We start from the raw sequence: 19,318 nt of genomic DNA, 5'->3' as shown, positions 1-19,318 counted from the left end.
AATCTGCACAGCACTTCCAGTCACCAATCAGAAGTCCTGCTTGGCAGGAGCCTCATCTGCTCCCACCCACTTTCTAAAAAACACTTAGTAGTTGCCATGGCACCTACAGGCACCATGTTGGGGAAACCCTGCAGTAGAGTTATAGGAATAGTTCCCACAATTTAAAGACTGATGTCTAAGACTGCTCTTGTGTGCTCCACCCCCCAGGCCCTCCAAAGCAAGCCTGTTTCAAGCATGATTTTAAAAAAGCATTTTTATTCAGTACTTTAAGGAGAACACATGGTCCAGCATTTCAGCAGTGACTGAATGCTTAGCAAGATTTCGTGTATCACCTGATCCAATTCAGATGGAAGTATTTTGCTGATACAGCTCAGCTGTTGAGAGATAAAGCAGACTGATTTGCTGGCAGCAAATTATGAATGGTATCTGAATTCCTCAGGATGTAGGACAGATGTTCAGGTCCTGGATAGTCATGGGTCTGTTAATACAGGTAGGCTTCAACATAGTGAAAACTCTGGATAAACTTTTTGATACATATTCAACAGTGGACATAAGCTGTATCTCTGTTCCAAGTGGTGAATAAGAAATGGTGATGATCTGAAACGAAGCCTGTTGTGATTCATATACTGCCGTTCACCAGTCAGACACATGAACTGTTCCTCAGGGTTCCTGTACTGTGATTCCTTGGCCAGAGGCCCTTTGAAAAGCAGAGTGTCAAACCTGTCAGTAAAAGCCATAGGTTGGCTCATCACTGTCCCTGTACCTGTCCAGGTATCTCAGAGGCTGGCGATGTGGAAATTTCTTCTGTGGGGGGTGATAGACAGGGGGCCGCACAAAGTCAAACACTGGCTCCTTCATGTCTATAAGAGATGGATAGCATGTTAGTTAATCTTGCAAATTAAAAACACTGCAAGCACATGCCTTAAGCACCCTCCATGTCAAAAGATACCACAACATAAGGAGCCCACTGACAGCACATACAGCTTCTCTCGTCTTCCACCTCAAACCATTTGTTTGTTTCAGATGCTTGTTCAGAACAGAATGGACCCTGTCTGATTTTACAAAGCTGCTATTTACAGACAGATGCTGATCCATGGCCAGATTTATTTTACTATCTATGTCTTCTGTGTCTCTACCTAACTTCTGGGCTAAACTCCTCTGTTTACATGTCTCTGCACAGATTATAGCTAGATACAGCAAATGCTCTCTGAAACTGTGCCAGTTACAAAATATGGCTTCAGCATAAAATCTAGTAACTATTATAGAATCCAATGAATCTCGGTTCTGACTTTTTAAAAAGTTCCCAATTCATACAGGTACAATTGGAAACCTAATACATAGTTTCAGGTAGACACCTTGGTCTGCATGCATGCATCATGAACTGCTGCTGAAGTAATTTCGGGGAGGAAAAGTGTGATCCCCATACACCAAGCAGGTGGGAGGAATAACTCAAACAGCTGATTGCATGGAGGCTCCAGCTCACATGTGAAGTTATTAGCTAAGCATTCTCTTGGTTTTTGCTTTACAAGGTAGTAAGTTCCATGTGAGTGGGTGACCAATGCCCCCCTCCAATACTCAGTTCTACCCTTTTCTGTGTTTCTTTTCCCTACAGTTGTTTGCAGCCACTGTCTCCATTCCTCTAGTGTCATTTTTCTACTCTGTTTATTCCCCTCTAGAGGCTGGCCAATGAGGGAGGATGTGCTGAATAAGATACCATCATGATACCATGTAATCAGATTTAGAGATATGCTGATAATTAATAAGGGCAAATAAAAGACCACTCAGAGAGAAGACAGTATGTCCTGCATAGATCACATAGGGCAATCTTGGCCATTGGAACATTTCCCACAGCCATTACAGACCATTCCCCACCCTGAGGAAAAACGACAAAATGTTTTTGATGTCAAGTAGGATTTCCATGAAACAGGGCTCCCCCCTTTCAGCTCAGCCTTTTGTTATCAGTATGCTCCATAAGAGAACCTTGTGTTGCTCTTCCAGTGTACTGTTTCAGTGCCAGCTCCCTGGTAAACCCTTGAAGCACAGTAACACAGCAGAGACTCAATGCCCTGTGTTTACACAATCACCCCATAGTCCTTCTCCCTAATGCTTCTTCATGTTTCATGAGTTCTAATACTCTTTCGAACTCTCTCATCTCCTCCCAGAAAATAGATTGGGACAGGGGAGAAGAAGAAGAGAGAAGATTTCAGACTGTTAACTTTGAAGTTTTAAAACTAGCATGTATACCAAAACATTTTATGCATTTGCTTAAATATAGAAATGTGGTCTGGTTGCAGAATTTGCATTTCCTATTCACAGAGTTATAATACAGAATTTCAAGATCCCCTGAGTGTGGTCTTATACTATCTGGGAAGCTTTTTTCACCTCTATTTTCACATATGGAAATGGAAATACCCAGGAAGGTAAGCCAATATCGCCATCAGGTGTGAAGGAATGGTGCCCGGTAACAGCAAGTGAGAATAGGACTTTAATTAACAAAAAAAGGGGAAAGCACCGGGACCCGATTTAATACCAGCAGAACTATTCAAAATTGACTCAGACTGGTGGGCACAGATTTTGGCTGCCTTTTTCACTGAAATAAACAAGACGGGAAATATGCCGTGAATCTGGTGCAGTGCAACAATTGTTCCAATTTACAAAAAGGGGGACCCAACAGACCCAATGAATTACTGTCCTGTAAACTTGCTATCCACTACAGGAAAACTTTATGGTGCAATGCTTCTTGAAAAATTGGAATCTTGGGTTGAAGGAAACAATATTTTTGGAAAGGAACAGGCTGGTTTTAGAAAAGAAGCAAGTACCATTGACCACTGCCATACCCTCCAGTTCCTGGTTGATAAATACATGAGTTCTGGAGAAGGCATGTTGGCAACTGCCTTCATAGACCTAAAATCAGCATTTGTTACAATCTCTAGACCCCGGCTATGGGAAAAGCTGAAGAAATATGGCATTGAACCACGTTTCCTTTACTTAATTCAACAGCTCTATAACCATCCCTCCGCCTGGATTAGATGTGGGGAGTTAGGACAGCTATCGGAGCCTTTCATCCTAGACAAAAGAGTCAAGCAGGGATGTTTACTTGCACCCCTGTTGTTCAATTTATATATAAATGACCTCAGACCCTGTATCCTGAAGGAAGCATGTCATCTCCCACATTTATCCAAGCACAAAGTTCCAATCCTTCTATACGCTGATGATGCAGTGATAATGTCTAGATCAATAGTGGACCTCCGCAAGCTGATAAAAAATTTCGAGCATAACTGTTATCATGAGGGCTTGTCCATCAATGTGGCGAAATCCAAGGTCATAGTATTCACCAAAAGGAAAAAGGGGGAAATCTTTAAATGGGACTTAGCAGGCCAACCTATGGAACAGGTTAATCAATTTAAATACCTGGGAATCCACTTTGAAGCATCTCTTACATGGAAAACGCACTTGGATCTAGCAAGGAACACAGCCTTGAGAGTAGGGAAGACAATTGTAAAATACTTCTATTCATCAGGAGGCCAATTTGTCCCCTCGGCCTTAAAGGTATTAAATGCTAAGGTTCTAAATCAATTCCTGTACAGTGCGGAAATTTGGATTCAGGCCGCTTCTGAAAAAATGAATTCCATCTAGTATGACTTTTTCCGACGCTTATTGGCTACTCCTTGATGTGTCTCAGGCAATGTTCCCTCTAAGCTGTGAAGTCATGCGAGCAAAAATTCTACTTTGTGAGCTACTGGCATTAAAGTTGTGAGAGAGTGATTTGGCTACAGCATAAATTAGTTTCCTCTGGAGCCATCCTTCCTGAGCTAAGGCAAAAATGTGTGAGCCGGAGGAAATTGGATGTTACAAGTACGTCTATTAGGGCGCGCAGGGTATGTTCGACACTTACTTTGGGAATCGCCCTCCCGATGCAACTGCCGAAATATTTTTATCAATTGACAGTCCCAAAACTAAGACGAGCTTTTACTTTGGCAAGACTGAATGTTCTTCCCTCGGCAGTTTTGGAGGGCAGATACAATAAACTCATACTCTAACAGAACATGCAGATGCTCATATCGTACAATTGAAACCATTGAACACATGATTATGGAGTGCGCTGTATTCGATGAGTTGAGGGCTAATTTAGTCACCCCTTTACTTAAAGATATGGAACTGCTAAATGTGCGAGCCCAGGTGTCATGGCTACTATCGGATACCAATGATCGTGTCACCCTCTCAGTGGCAAAATTCATAGGCGCAATAATCAAATATAAGAGAAATAATACTGAGTAAGGTCTTTTAAAATATTTTCTTTGGTTCTAATTCCTGCTTAAGATGATAGCTGTATGAGCAGTACCAGGGGTCATTTCTGCAGGAGCGCACAGGAGCGGAGCTCCGGCAGTAAAGAGCCCAGGGGGCGGGCACATGCAACAAGCCCCACCCCCTGCTCCCAGCAGCACTCAGTCAGAGCAAGAAGCAGCCAGGTAAGCTGCAGAGCCTCCCCCCCCCGGCCCCCCGGTCGAAAACAGTCCAGTGGCACCTTTAAGACCAAGTTTTATTCAGGTACAAGCTCTCCCTCCTCTGCGAGGACAGATCTGCATGATCCCCCCACCCAATAGCTAGCAATCCAAAACAGTCCAGTGGAGCCTGAGCGGTGGGTGTTGCCTTCTGACACACTTCTAGTGATGCCAGGGGGTGTGGCATATGCAAATAAGTTATGCTAATGAGTTATGCTAATGAGCTCCTGCACCTCTTTTTCTACGAAATGACCCCTGAGCAGTACTAGATAGATAGATACTTACGAAGAAGCTGATGAAAAACATGTGTGACAGAATCATCCCACTGGCACTGGAAAAATGCCAGCCCCGCTGGTGTCATGACTGTCTGATGCTTCTTGTAGAAATCAAATGTCCTGAAGGTTCTCATCTTGAGGCTGTGGCTGAGAGGACAGATACAGCAAGAAAGAATACAGATGTAAAAGATTGCTGATGTTGTTCACTCTAGCTACCGTTACTGTCCTGTTCAAGTCATCACCAATTTTCTTCCAGTATTGTTATTTACCCGGACTTTAAAAAAACAAAACACGAAGCTTCAGAATATGCTGAACTGTGGGCAACCCTACTTTAAACAAGGAGATAGGAGCACCAGATGTCCTCACAGTAATTATGCAAAATCTGAAGAGTTACCATGGCACTGGCCGCATATCATCAGTCAAATCTATTGGTTGGGTCTGCTTGAAGAGAAGGAAGACATAACGGTGGTATCCTGTTCCTCTGGCAGGAAATGGTGGGAAGTAATGGCAGATCTCCTCGCCTGACTCTATTTTGTTGCCTGGAATATTTGTCCTGTGAAGGGTACAATTCAAAAACAACTTTGTCAATGGACTCTGGTGCATACAAAGCTTATGCCACAATAAGGCCTACCCATACATTGACACTCAGAACCACAACTTGGGGGGGAGGGGACAGAACACAGGAGGGCGCAGTGGGTGGGCATGTAGTTGTCTTTGCCTAGCATGATTCCACTCTAGCTATTTACTGTTCAAGCCTGAATTTCTGCAGAATACCATATTGGTAGCTGAACAGCGACTCAGTTCCAGGGTTATCAACATACTAAAACAGATGCTAAGAAATGTGATGGATTAACAGCCAATACTCACACCAGCCAGTGAACATACTCCATATTCGTGTCACACAAGTGTCCATCTGCATGCAGAACACATATAGAAACAAAATTCAACGACATCTCGAATTATATAGTTCTTCTTCCATGCTGAAAAATCCCTCTTGCTGTACAAATTATTCTTTCTCCCCCCTCCCCTCCCCCCAGCTTTAAAACAGGGCTCCAGGGCCTTGCTTTTCCACTGGTTTTATTTTTGTGGTATGAGTTAATCCTGTTATGGCAGTGGTGCTACCGTTGATAAGTAATACCCCCCCAGTAAAATAACCCCAAGACTCTGCTGCAGAGTCAAAGCCCCCCCCCCAACCTATTCAATCTTCCACACCTGTTTGTCAATAGATCCATTCCCTGCCAGATCAGGGATTTAAAGGCCATGATTAAATCATGTTATACAATAACAATAACTACATGCACTGCTATGTTAACCACTAACCCAGCTTTAGCTGTTTACAGCAGCTACAAAATCCATGTTTTAACAAGCAGCCCCATAGCAATAAAACATCCTGCTCCTGTTCTAAGTCTACATAACCTGCTATGAAAACCTCTTTAAAAGAGTTTGTACTCACCCAGGTTAGTGAACAGGAGGGTCCACAGGGATCCTTCATCTGCTTCAAATATGACTCTGGGAGGGTTAAGAGCCTGAAAAATAGCTGTAGCTATGACTAAGGCAGTTAAGACATTTGCCAAAGATTCTGAAGGTAAGGGGTATAAGTTTCATTTGGTCTCCTGTTTGCCAACCACTCCTCTGTCCAGACAGCATCAAGCCATTCACATCACTGAAGGAATCTTTTACCATATGTGGTAGACTTGTAATAAAGCCAAACTTTTTTGGATACAAATACATTCAATTACGCAGAAGATTTTAAAGACTAATATTCAAATGAAACCAGGAGCTTTTCTTTTGGGACTGATGGACAAACATTTGGAAAATAGCAATGGAGCTTTGTTTTTATATGTGATTACAGCAGCGAGACTATTATATGCACAGAAATCGAAAACTTTAGTAATACCCACAGTAGAAGAATGGTGGCTGTGGACGCTAGAAGTGGTAGAGATGGCTAAACTCACTTCTTCAATTAGAGAAAAGACTATATTTATGGCTAACTGGAAACTTCTTATTGACTTTTTGCATGAAAAAGAAAAAAATGAACTTATGCAGATTTGATGATTAAGGATATTTTAGATAATAGAAAATATGATTTTTAAATTTCAACTTTGTTATAATGTTAGAGTAAGTAACTATATTATTAGACTAAGTATTACGTTTGTAATTGTATCTGTCTTTGTCGTCGAGAAATATGATATTGATAGGCTTTGTTAACTTCTTTTTTCCCTCTGTACTTTTATTTTTCTGTTTTAAAAAATTCTATAACAAAAATTTAATTTAAAAAAAGCTACTCACATCACTTTCTCTTTGCAGCATAGATCACAGAATCAAATATACTATAACATCAATCTGATAAAACATAATTACTGAGAAAGGGCTTCTGACTGAATATAAACCCCCAATATTTATTTATTTATTTATTTTGGGATTTGTATCCCGCCCTACCCATACGGCCCAGGGCGGCAAACAAGCGGCAGCGCCGAGAATAAAACATAAATTACATTAAAACCCTAATAAATACAGACTAAAATGGTGCTCTACAATCATTTTAAAGATACATTCTAAAAGGTCAAGACGGTTGATGTCCCTCACTGGCGGCCAAATGATATACAAAAACAGGAACGCCAGAGTAATGTTCCTCTTGTGGGCAACATCCGCCCTCACCAGGGCCAGGCAGATGGTAAGTCGAGCCACGGTGGTGGTATAGTGGCAGCGGCGGCGGCTCCTACTCATAAGCCTGGCGGAAGAGCTCCGTCTTACAGGCCCTGCGGAACTGTGTAAGGTCCCACAGGGCCCGGATCTCCACCGGGAGCTCATTCCACCAGGTAGGAGCCGCCACCGAAAAAGCCCTGGCCCTGGTTAGGGCAAGCTTGGTGTCCCGGGGGCCTGGGACCTCGAGGAGGTCCAGGCTCCCTGATCGCAGCGCTCTTGGGGGAACATACGGGAGGAGGCGGTCCCTCAGGTAGGCTGGACCCTGGCCATTCAGGGCTTTAAAGGTAAGAACCAGCACTTTGAAGCGAATCCGGTATGCTATAGGCAGCCAGTGCAGCGCTTGCAGCACCGGCCGGATGTGGTCTCTCCTTGAGAGACCCATCAGCAGCCTAGCCGCAGCATTCTGCACTAGCTGCAGCTTCCGGGTTTGCACCAAAGGCAGCCCCAAGTAGAGAGCAATAGAGAGACTGTCTCAGTTTTATAGAGCCATGATAGCAGAATGAAGTCGTTTCAGAGATGTTGCATCGGCATGGCACAAGATACACCATACCCAGTTCCAGAAGGGAGGGGGAAAATGGATTATGTATGTTAGCACAGCAACAACAGGCATGACTGAGGGGCAAGGAGCTGAAGCATCTGCTTTGGTTGCACCATCAATGGTATTCAGCTCAACATGAAGAAAGACAGCAAGCAACATGTATAGAAATACAATACAGAAGGCTGTTGTCACAAAAATATACTTTTTGTAACTTCTATTAGTTTGCATTGAGGTAACTTAGGTGAACGGTCTGATTAAACTTATAAATGTATATCTCAGATAGAATGTACCATTTGTTTCATGTCACTTGGATGAGCAAAAAGAAAGTTTTTAGCATGTTCAAACAAGACTGAAAAAGTAGAATCTGTTTTTCTTAAAACTATTAATAGACCTGTTCATATTTGTGCATTTCTTTTAACATGCCCAAAGTCTATGTTTTCTGTGAAACTCCGTGTGCTTGGTACAATACCTCTGTGGGGGTCACTAAATTCCCAAGATAAACTGGCACAACATATTCCTCATCAGAGTCATATTCCACTCTTAGAAGAACTCTGGGAACAAATGTGGCATCATCAAACAAGTCATGGTATAGTCCATAATGTTTTGCTATGCGCTGCTTGTGGTATGGGCCACGGGTTCTCTCCCATTCAGCTTTGACCTCATCAAGTGGAATCAACACTGCAAGTAGAAACAGAGTACAACAAAACACTGATCGGCGAAGCTTTTACAAATACCAAAGGAATAGATATAGATGGATCAAGGAAACATACGTGTCCTGAGACGGGATGCTCTTTCCAATTCCACATTGGTCAAATTTTGTCTCCTTATAGCTTTTCTCTCTTTAAGTACGTTTGCCCGCTGTGTACGAGGATAAGGTAGGCCAATGTCTATCTTTGCCTGTTCATCTAGATTTTAAAAAGTATACAAAATAAACCCATTTTTTTCTCGTTGTGCTGAAGATTCAACCATGAAAGTCCAAGAAGCTGAACAGATCCAACATTTTGCTTTATGGTTTAGGTTAGTCTTGTAAATAACTCTTTGCCTGACAGTCTGTAGCAACTTAACATTGCCCCTATGTGAACATGCAAGCAAATCAGATCTGTACATAACCCAGTAAAAAACAAACAAAGAGTATCTGTTGCAGGAACTCAGTTAACATCAGTTTTCAGTCCACAACTCCAAAATCTTCCTTTTTGCTTCCTAACAATGAGGGAAGCATTTTATTATTTTAAGCCTAAATGCAGTAGGTGGGTTATCAGCACCTACCTTTGCTAACCTCAACGGAATAGGAACAAAGGAAGTAACTGATTAGTTCTTTTGATCCAATCCTATGGAAGTTTATATGGCATAAGTCCCACTGCATTTAATGAGACTTCCTCCAAGGTAGAAATAAGATTGTAGCCTGTTTGTGAAGATGCTAATCATATATTCTGGGTGGTGAGGGGAAAAAGACAGCAGAGACTGGAAACTTTATTCAGGGCCTTTAGTTTCCTTGTTCTAGTTACTCTGTGATGAGGTACATTTTGCACAATGCTCAGAACACCCTCTTGTCTGAGCCCTGACATTACAAAGTACTGGCCTGAAGCCAACCCTAGGCCCCGGTCACACGGGCAGGAAAATGCGGGGGGGCTGTTTGCCCCGGAGCAAAATAACGCGCGACTGCGCGATCAGATGTCCCGTCGAGGTCCCGTGGTTAGGGGGGAGGTGCCAATCACAGGACAATCCTGTGGCGCGGCAAAGAATTGGCCTCTTTAGCAAAAGCCTCCGCCGGTTTAACCCCTTCCAGGGCTGCAGAGGAATGCAAACCGTGTCCTCTGTCCGGTCCCCTCCAGGAGGAGCTTCAGCCACGCCCCCCCTGCACCTCCCCCCCGCCGTCTGGTGCAAAGAGTTCCTCTCGAGCAGGCCGAGCCAGGAGTGTGCGGGGGTACTGTTTGTTTTTAAACGAAGTGTGCGCATGCGCCGTTGGGTGCTTGTGCGCATCCCGTGGAGACTTGGGGGGAAAAATCTTTTAGCGATGGGACATGGGCGGGCGCCGGATGCCACGACCTACCACCGGAAACGCGATCAGGCACCCACCCTTGCCCCGCAGTTTCCGGAAACTAGTACCTCGGAGGTACTAGTTTTTTACCCCGCATCTTCGGCGGGAAGCCTCGGGTTCGCCACGGGAGCTCTACGCTTCCCAGATGTGGCAGTGTGATCACGCCCGGAAAATCCGCCTATCTTCCGTCTCTGTAGCGTGGCTAATGCTCCGTGTGACCACAGCCCTAATAAATCTTGGTTCAGATTAAACTATACTGGGTGGAAATGTCCACTTGCAAAGCTTTATTATACTGCAGTTTGGGGGAAAAAAGTGGGGTAAGGGGTTGAGAAAGTTCATTGTATTTGGGTACCTGGAACATGTGAAAGGTGCTAGTAGTGCAAGTCTCAAGGATAGGACCAGCCTTCATTATAAGATAACCTGAAATTAGAGTTTGGGGGATTTGGGGATGGTTTAACTTTAAAAGAAAATCCTCCCGACAATGCTTAGCAAATGCAAGGATCTCTTTATTCTTGTGGTAAATAATGACAGAGGCAAGCATCCTATGCATCCATGGCTATGGTTTTCTGGTGTTCTCGGTCTCCTTTCGGCGGCGCCAGGGGGGGAATTCCAGGGGCAGGAAAGCCATTTCCTCTTCAGCAGTAAACTGCAAAGCCACATGTGCCCATCCAGCTGATTACCTTGCTTTGGAGTGATGTGTTTCTTGTAGGTTGGCCACCAATGAAGTTTCTTTCTCTCTTTTTCTGCTACCTTGAAGTAACGACTAAAGCTGCGATACTTTTCCAGTGCCGCCAAGTTGCTGACATCTATATCTTCATTAGGCATCGGCCCCAGAGGTACCCCACGCTTGCACAGAACAGCTAAAAACAAAACATTCTTGTATTTTACAAATAGATTTGCATATTATAGCTGGGTCCACATTCAGCCCTCCCACATTCAAACCATTATGAGTGGAAATAATAACAAGAAGATCAAAAGATACACTGGCAAAGCCACAGCAGACACAGAAGGGGTGGTGATGGGAAAATTGTTGCATACTTTGGATGAATGGAGTATATCAGTTTTTAACACTGCTCTGTCTTCTTCAGCATAAGCCTCAATGTTACAGTTCTAGCAACAGCCCAACAGTAGGTAGGGGGGGAAAGCTAATGAATTAGATTTTGAGTCACTAACACAGCTATGTTTGTTGTAGCATCATTCTATGCAAAATTAAAATGGCAATACACTACTGACCCACAGACCCTCTGTTCTCCAGTGCCTGAAGAGGGGCAAAACCTTCTTGAAATGAGGAAGCCAATTACAAAAAATAAGAGGCAATCACTTCAAGGGTACTTCCACTATACTATTAGATTCCTTTCCATTATGTCTTTTGCTTTAAATGCCAATAAAGGTTTTTTGTGTGTATTATTTTCTTTATCAGAAAAGAGTAAAGATGTGAAGATTCAGGGAAATACATTCGTCCATAGGGTGTTTTTTTCAATTTTTCTGAGACAAAATTGGGAAACCAGGGAGCCCTGAAAAAAACTCTGCTGAAATATTTTCTCTTTTATAATGAGTGGCTGCTGTCACCATTATAGGCAAGAATTTTACCATTTAAAAAAATGCTGTGAGGGCCTGATCCTGATCCAAAACAGCAGTACTTGAAAAGACACGCTGGGGGGTTGACAAGATTACCTGGTCCCTCTGTGCCACAGGCCCTCTTTTGCAACGTTTTTAAAAGTTCAGATTCTTCCTAAAATGGCAGCAGCAGCCACAGATTGAACCCATGGGCACCATAGTGTCTAGTTTGGCTCTGATGTTAAATAACATGGGGGATAAGATTGTGTCCTGTAGATTTTCACAGGACAAACTCCCACGCTGAAGATAACTGATTTTCACAACCCTTTGAGTCTGATCAATGCAAAATCATTTAAATCATTCCAAGGCACATTCTATTATACCACCTTCTGCCTCCAAATGCTTCAACAGGATGATATCATCTACTGTATCAAGGGCTGCAGATAAATCCAGTAGGAGTAATAATGAAGCATGGACATTGCTTATATCCTAACGGAGGTCACCAACTAAAGCCACCTGCATGAAGAAGTTCTCAAATTCAATTCCCAGCCGGGCCCTTCCAGTTAGAAATATCTCAAGTGGCAAAGATATAAAGGACCACCACCGGAAGCCTTGGTAAGCTACTACCAGATACTGAACGACGTGGATCAACAACCTGAATCTGCATAAACAGCTTCATAGGTTTGTATGCTAAAATATCTAACAAACAAGTCCTTGGTAATTTTCATTACTGTTTTATTACAAAGTAGTTTGTGGTGCTGCGGTGGCTCAAGCGGTTAAGACGCTGAACTGCAGGCTGTGGAAGGTCAGTAGTTCAGCAGTTCGAGACCCGAGTTGCTGCATGACGGAGTGAGCTCCCGTCTCTAGTTCCAGCTCCTGGCAACCTAGCAGTTTGAAAGCAAGAAATTGCAAGTAGATAAATAGGTGCCTTGGTGTTTAGTCATGCCGGCCACATGACCACGGAAACGTCTTCGGACAGCGCTGGCTCTTCGGCTTTGAAACGGAGATGAGCACCGCAACCCTAGAGTCGGGCTCGACTGGCTTTCGAGCAAGGGAACCTTTACCTTTACCTTTTTAGTCTGTGGTGCACCCACTTCTGAAGAAGCCTAACCTGTATTATAAACAAGCTCCATTGCTAATTTTACCAATTAATCATGCTAAACGATGGCAACGAAAAAACTAGTTCAAGCGCAGTGTCAAAGAAGGCCAACACCACCAGGGTATCTCAACAAATTCCTTAGAGTACCAGAAAGCATCCTTCTGAGGACTTCAGAGGCAAAGGCAGTCCATTACTTACCAGTAGTACTAAACGTTCGGCTGCTCCATTTCCCATGCAACAGTGCTCTAAGCACGGGCGCCGCCATTTTCCCGGCTGCCGTCTACCTTCAAAAAAAGCCCTGTCTGACAGCCGCGACGCGCTTTGACGTCATCAGGAGAATGGAAGGCTAACTTCAGTGCCTGATTTGAAATAGCTTCCTGCCAAAACGTAGGCAAAGTACTGAAAAGGGGTTTTATCATCGGTAAAGAACATTTTTTTAAAAATCCATAACCAGCTTTCGTGTGTATTTTGCCAGGGAGAGAACAATATCAAGCTGCGAAACGAGGTCCCTGTTTTAGAGACTCAATGGGGCAATGATAGGAAGGCCCGGACTGGACAGGGACGTCGAGGGTCCCCGCACTGCAACGACCCCCCTCCCGCCGCCATGTGACGGAGAACGGCCTTTCTGCTTTTCACATAGGCACTTCGAGAGTAGAAGAAGGGCTGAAAAGCGTTTTAAGCAGCGCACGTGGATTCATTCTTAGCGTTTCTGGACGTAGTCAGTTTGTGATACGAAAGGCAATTCTCAGGAACAGCAAGGGCAGGGGAAGGACAGAAATAAATGGTATTGTCGCAAGGTTCGTTCTAGAAGAGTGAATGAAAAAAGAAAGTGAAGGATTTGAAAAACTGAACGTGAAGGGGGTGGGGAATGCAGAGACGAGAACAAAGAAAGAGGCGCACAGTAACGGGTGTGGGAAACTACTCTTACCCGGATAGCCCAGGTCTCAGAACATAAGCAGGGTCGGCATTTGGATGGGAGACCACTAAAGAATACCAGGGTCGCTACACACAGGCAGGCAATGGCAAGCTACCTCTGTTAGTGTCTTGCATTAAAATCCTGTGGGGTTGCCATAAGTCAGCGGTGGCTTGACAGCAATAAATAAAAAGGCCAATGAAAAAACAGTGTGGCAATATCATAGTGTGAAACAGTAAAAGACAGTCAGTGCCATCCTAATTTGAATCACGCCCTTCTAAAACCATTGATGTCCAAGGATTTAGAAGGTTATAGCTATGTTTAGAAGGGCACTGTTTATGAACAGATAGTGTCAGAATGTCAGGTGAGAGCAGATGATGAATTGGGGGGATTTTAAGATAGGTCGGCAGGAGGAGCAAAATAAAACATGAGGGAGAGCAGGAGGAACCCTAAGGTTCCTAGGTTGAGAAGAACAGCAAATCCTGAATGCCCAGAGCCAGAGAATAATTGGAAGAAAAGGGAGGAGAGAGAATGAGGGGAAAGATAAGAAAACAACAGAAGACTGCTCACCTTATATGGATCAAAGCTATGTAGATTTATATGTGGAGTGTCACAGTTATTGTTTATAAAATTTGGTTTGCTGTAATCAGCTGCATGTGATAACATATTTTGTGTGTGTGTTATCCATCAGTTCTGCTGCTTTCATCCCAGGGGGAAATTCACTGAAAATATGATTTAACAAGTTGGGAGCCTGAAGGAGTGGTGGTGGTGGTGGTTGGGAGCAAACAATTGGGAAACATCCTCCAGACCCAGATCTCCTCCAGGATATTATAATCTCTTTGGGGGTTTGAGCATGCCAATTTCCATATCTTTCTCCTCCCAAGCTCCCATTTTTACTGACTCTTCACATTGTGAGGGCAATAAACATGCTTAGAACATGCCAGGTGCTTTTTTGGAGAGGGGAGGTTGTGGGAGGGTTTTGTTTTAATTTACAATTCCTGCATGCCTAGGAAGTCTGCCACACATGCAGAAACTGCAACCTGAACCGTAGGTGTGCCTGTTTTGCTGCCTTTGTGATAGGCATTTAACCATAGTTTAATATTAGAGGAAACAAGCTTGGAGTCTGTAAGGAATCATGTGCAATGTAGACTGTAACGATTCCATGTTTTACTGTGTGCGTTTAAAAGTTTGGTTGGCATGGCTGTGTGAGGATAATCTAGAGTGCTGGACTCAAGTAAGTGATATGATTGGTGAGTGACAGAGAGGGGGAGGGGTTTTGGAATGGATGCGGTGTGGATGATTTGAATGCCTATCAGGAGTGACTGTTGGAGAAAGGACAGTTAAGGTTTAACAGTAAAACAGTTAGGCAGTCAGAAGAGTGTGCTGTGTAAAAGCAGTTGCTATGAGTTAAGTTCTGTCTCTGGAGTTGAAGGAGACTCACCCCTGTGAGGGAAAGATTGGGTTCTGTGTAGTAAAAGAGTTAAGCAGTTTGTTCGTTTTAAGGTCTGAGAGAGAGAAGTCTTGTGTGTGTTATGAAAAGTTAAAGCATAAAGAAACAGTAACCATATATGGCCTAAGGAAAATATTGTTACAAAGTGACATGCCCTGATCCCTGTCAATAAGAGGGAAGAGTGTGTGAACATCAAATAAATCTACTTTTATTTAAGACACAAGTTCTGAACGAAATTCTTCCCAGGAAACATAGTCCTTCGAAAGCCCAGACCCTGGGTCACAATACCAAAACCAGTAGGAAAAATATTATAGAAAAAGGTTGGGAAAGCCTAAATTTCCCTGGTGGCAGCCAGAATACCTTACAGAGTAAAACATAAAGAACACTTTTAAAGTAAAACTAGACCTCCCCAGAGAAGAGGTCGTCACATAGACAATTTGCAATTTCTCCCTCACCACCTCTATTTGGGGGCCATGAACATCCCAATTTACCATAATCTATTTGCGGGCTTGAGCAACTCAATTCTCCATCTCTGTTTTCTTCCTTCTAAAGAGCTAAACATACCATGTCTCAGGGAGCTTGCTCACTCTTTGTTTATCATTGCATTTTTTAAACTTACCAGATCATAGTTTTCAACACACTTAAGAAGTCCCTAAAGTATCTATAAAGTAGAGACCTTGTCTGCTGGTAACCTGATTTTTCAATTTGTACAAGCCATCTACTTCACTACTAGTTGTATAGGGAACGATGCACTAGCTGTCCTTAACCAACAGAGGTCAGTGTTAAATCAGAAATGGATCCAGAACGGTCTGAGCTATGTGAAAGTGGAATTAGTTTCTAAAGGACTGGTTATTTGCAGGGGTGTCAAACTCATTTGTTATGAGGGCCGGATCTGACATAAATGAGACCTTGTTGGGCCAGGACATGTGTGTCATAAAATGTAATGTCAGGTAGTGGAGATATAAACTTTATAAAGGACACAAATACAATGAAATATTTAATTTTTTAAAAATAAAACATGCTTAAAATACTAGCACTTTTGCAATATTTTGTCTATTTAACAGCCTCTGATAACTGACACCTCTTGCTCTGAATTATTGCATCAAAATGTCCGCTGTAGCAATCTTGAGTATGCTGTTCAGGTGTATATCTGTAAGCTGCAAACCTACTTTTGATTTACTGACATTCATTACAGAAATCTCATGCTCAGTGTTCTGAGCCTAGGACCCAAGGGAAAACATGAAATGGCTGGGCATAGCAAACTTTTTTTTACATAAGTTGCTTCATGTGATGGTCAAGAACACAAGAAGGCATCCTGACAAAGACTGAGGGCTGTTTGTCTACAAAACATAGTCTTCCCCAGAGAAATAACTACAACTTCCTACAAAGGAAATGTGCAGGGTGAACTTGGTCTGGACTAGAGATGTAAAATTTCCAGAAATTTTGAAGCCCGGAAAAAACAGAAATTTTTGGAAAAATTGAAAAAAATGCTACATTAGCACTTCTTTTGTCTTTTCTAGATTGAAAGTCATTCTGTTACTTTAGGAACATAAAATATGACTATGGACATTTTTACTTGGCATGAAATTATCACAACTAGCTTATTAAAAATATAGTGTATCCAAACAATTATAACAAACAGAATACCCACCCACATGCAAAAACAAAACTGAAACCATTTTATTTTCTTCTGACAATAGCACCTCCTAAAGGAAGAAATGCATCTTGTTCTTGCATTGGAGAGTTCAGTTTGTAACCTAGGACTTGCTTGTCCTCAGTGCACAGAAATTAGATCAATCTGATACCATACATATTTTTTAGAAATGATTTGGAAAATATTTGAAAAAGGGGGAAAAAATGTCCCCCCCCCCCGATTTTTTTCTGGGTTTTTCCCCGGGCCTTCACATTTCTAGTCTGGACACACACTCTCAGCATAATCCACCTCACTGGCTTGTTATTCCTCCTCTAAAATAGTTCACATTGCTTTCTTACTGAGAAAGACTGGTTCATGAGGGCAAGAATATAGTAAAAGGAGGGAGGGAACTCAGTTGCACCAAGGAGAGCCCTGGCATAAGGAGCCCAACCGAATACACACACACTGTAGGAAGCCACAAAAGCTCATACCTTGAACAAAACGTTGTTGGTCTTAAAGGTGCCTGGTATTTCTCCCATGTGATTAAGGCAGCCCAGCAAAGCAAGCTCTCCCTTGTTCCCTCCCTCCATCCAGGGAGAAGCCTCAGCCAGTGGAAGGAAATAAAGGCTTCCCTTTGTCTCCTGTATATGATTGAGGCAGCCTGGCCAGGAAGCAAGCTCTGGCTGGTTCCCTCCCTCCACTGGGAAGAGGAGGGGGAAGAAGAAGAGATTGGATATATACCTCGCCCTTCACTACCTGAAGGAGTTTCAGAGCGGCTTACAATCTCCTTCCCCTTCCCACAACAGACACCCTGTGGGGTATGTGGGACTGAGAGAGCTCTTTCAAGAACTACTCTTTCAAGAACAGCTCTGACAGAACTATGGCTTGCCCAAGGTCATCTGGCAGTGGAGGAGTGGGGAATGACACCCAGTTCTCCCAAATTAGAGTCCATGTACTTAACCACTACACCAAACTGAGGAGCCTCAGCCAGTGCTTTACCAGGCTCTCAATTGCTCAGGAGAGGCTTGCCTATTTATTTCTCCTGTGCGATTGAGAGAGTCTGGTAAAGCAAGCTGTGACGTAGCAGCAGAACTGGAAAAGGAAGCAGGGAACAGCCAAGGCCTTGCCGGCTGGATTGGAACCCTCCGAGGGCCTGATCCAACCTGTGGGCTGCATGTTTGACACCCCTGGGTTATTGTCTCAAATTGTTATGCATAATGCCCCTCAAAGGCTCTGGATATTCAAAACCAGCCAGGTAATTATTCAAGTTGAACAATCAGGACAATGTGTAAATGAAGTTGGTGTAATGTGACCAGAAGATCAGCCATGAACTAACCGGGCTTCAGCAAGCCAGTATTTCTTGGCTCCTCCTCCCTATCTGCACTACAGGCGTACTGTAAGGATTACTGAGAGGAAGTGTTTTAAATCTCCAAAAATGCTAAGCACCATGTGAACACCACAAGATGGTAAGCATCCTTTCCCCTACATAATAGCAACTTGAGGAGAAAAGAGAGGCAGTGCAGAGGGATGAATTAACCCTCCCCTCTCCAGCGCAGCATTTCCAGCCTACCCTTGCCCTCTGCTATTTAGTTAAGGAAAATATTGGCAGATCTGCCCATGACTATCCCATAAGATTTTTAGTTTATATTATTATTAAATCAACCATGACTTGTTCTTTTCTGGGTTACAGCTGATTTATATATTAAGGACAGAATTATTCATCTAGCATGACCGGGTCATTATCTGTCTCAGCCTTTGCTAAGAAATACAGTCTCATTCAATTCAGAATTTTTTGAGTGCTTTCCATGTTCTGAACTCTGCAATGTTTTAATTTTAAGTAGTAAGCAGGAAACGTCAGGATGAAACCATCTCTCTAGATCTAAGCAAGTGATTTGTTTGCCAGTTTGGTGTAGTGGTTAAGTGCGTGGACTCTAATCTGGGAGAACCGGGTTTGATTCCCCACTCCTCCACTTGCACCTGCTGGAGGACCTTGGGCAAGCCTAGCTCTGGCACAGCCGTTCTTGAAAAAGAGCAGTTTCTGTCAAGAGCTCTCTCAGCCCCACCTACCTCACAGGTTGTCTGTTGTGGGGAGGGGAAGGGAAAGGAGTTTGTAAGGGCGGGGCAGGAATCCAATCTCTTCTTCTTCTTTTTTTTACAATATAATTTATTAAGTTTTCGTAACATAATAACATGCTTATACAAAATGGTGTATTGAGTACATATAAAATTGTAAAGTAGTCTTGTTTTGAGCTATGCAATAAAAGGTAAACAGATACATAGGTGAATGCAAGAATAAACACAAGATGCCATTATACACTTTCAGCTTTCAACCGTTAATATTGTAAAGTATAGTCGGTGTTGCAAGAACCACATTTAAAACACAATTAGTACCATTACTTGTTTTCCCTTCACCAGAGGTGGAAGGTATCTATATCTTTAGGGATATCTTCGAATTGCTGTAAATATTCCAAGATAGGGAACCAGACTGCTATAAAAGAAGAATGGGCCGGAATCTTGTCAAGTCGCGTAAGATTATCCGAGAGTTTAGCCATTATATACAAATTCCACAATTTCTTGTGCCAAAGCGAAATTGTAGGTGTCATTGTT

The 19,318-nt window shown here is 43.0% G+C and overlaps 1 protein-coding gene across 1 annotated transcript; it reads right to left on the bottom strand.

Moving 5' to 3' along the window:
• Window positions 1-275: 275 nt before the first annotated feature.
• Window positions 276-12,988, bottom strand: MRPL38 (mitochondrial ribosomal protein L38). Its single transcript, XM_015414468.1, has 9 exons — window positions 12,914-12,988; window positions 10,740-10,919; window positions 8,792-8,926; window positions 8,491-8,699; window positions 6,231-6,303; window positions 5,645-5,690; window positions 5,172-5,330; window positions 4,788-4,924; window positions 276-860 (listed from the first exon to the last, which is right to left on the bottom strand). Exons 1-9 carry the CDS (start codon window positions 12,978-12,980, stop codon window positions 724-726), a joined length of 1,143 nt encoding a protein of 380 aa, XP_015269954.1. The 5' UTR covers window positions 12,981-12,988; the 3' UTR covers window positions 276-723.
• Between the last annotated feature and the right edge of the window lie 6,330 nt (window positions 12,989-19,318).

Source organism: Gekko japonicus, unplaced genomic scaffold, assembly GCF_001447785.1.
Source record: "Gekko japonicus isolate JY-2015 unplaced genomic scaffold, Gekko_japonicus_V1.1 scaffold277, whole genome shotgun sequence".
NCBI classification, from domain to species: Eukaryota; Metazoa; Chordata; class Lepidosauria; order Squamata; family Gekkonidae; genus Gekko; species Gekko japonicus.
This window is presented reverse-complemented; position numbering and strand designations above follow the sequence as displayed.

Bases quoted from the DNA above. Each gene is read 5' to 3' on its own strand.
- MRPL38 (XM_015414468.1), bottom strand. From the start codon at position 12,980: ATGGCGGCGCCCGTGCTTAGAGCACTGTTGCATGGGAAATGGAGCAGC. The intron at 8,927-10,739 runs GTAATCAGCTGG...TTTAAAATCTAG, and splicing joins ACACATCACTCCAAAGCAAG to ATGAACAGGCAAAGATAGAC. The intron at 5,691-6,230 runs GTGAGTACAAAC...TTCTGCATGCAG, and splicing joins CCTCCTGTTCACTAACCTGG to ATGGACACTTGTGTGACACG.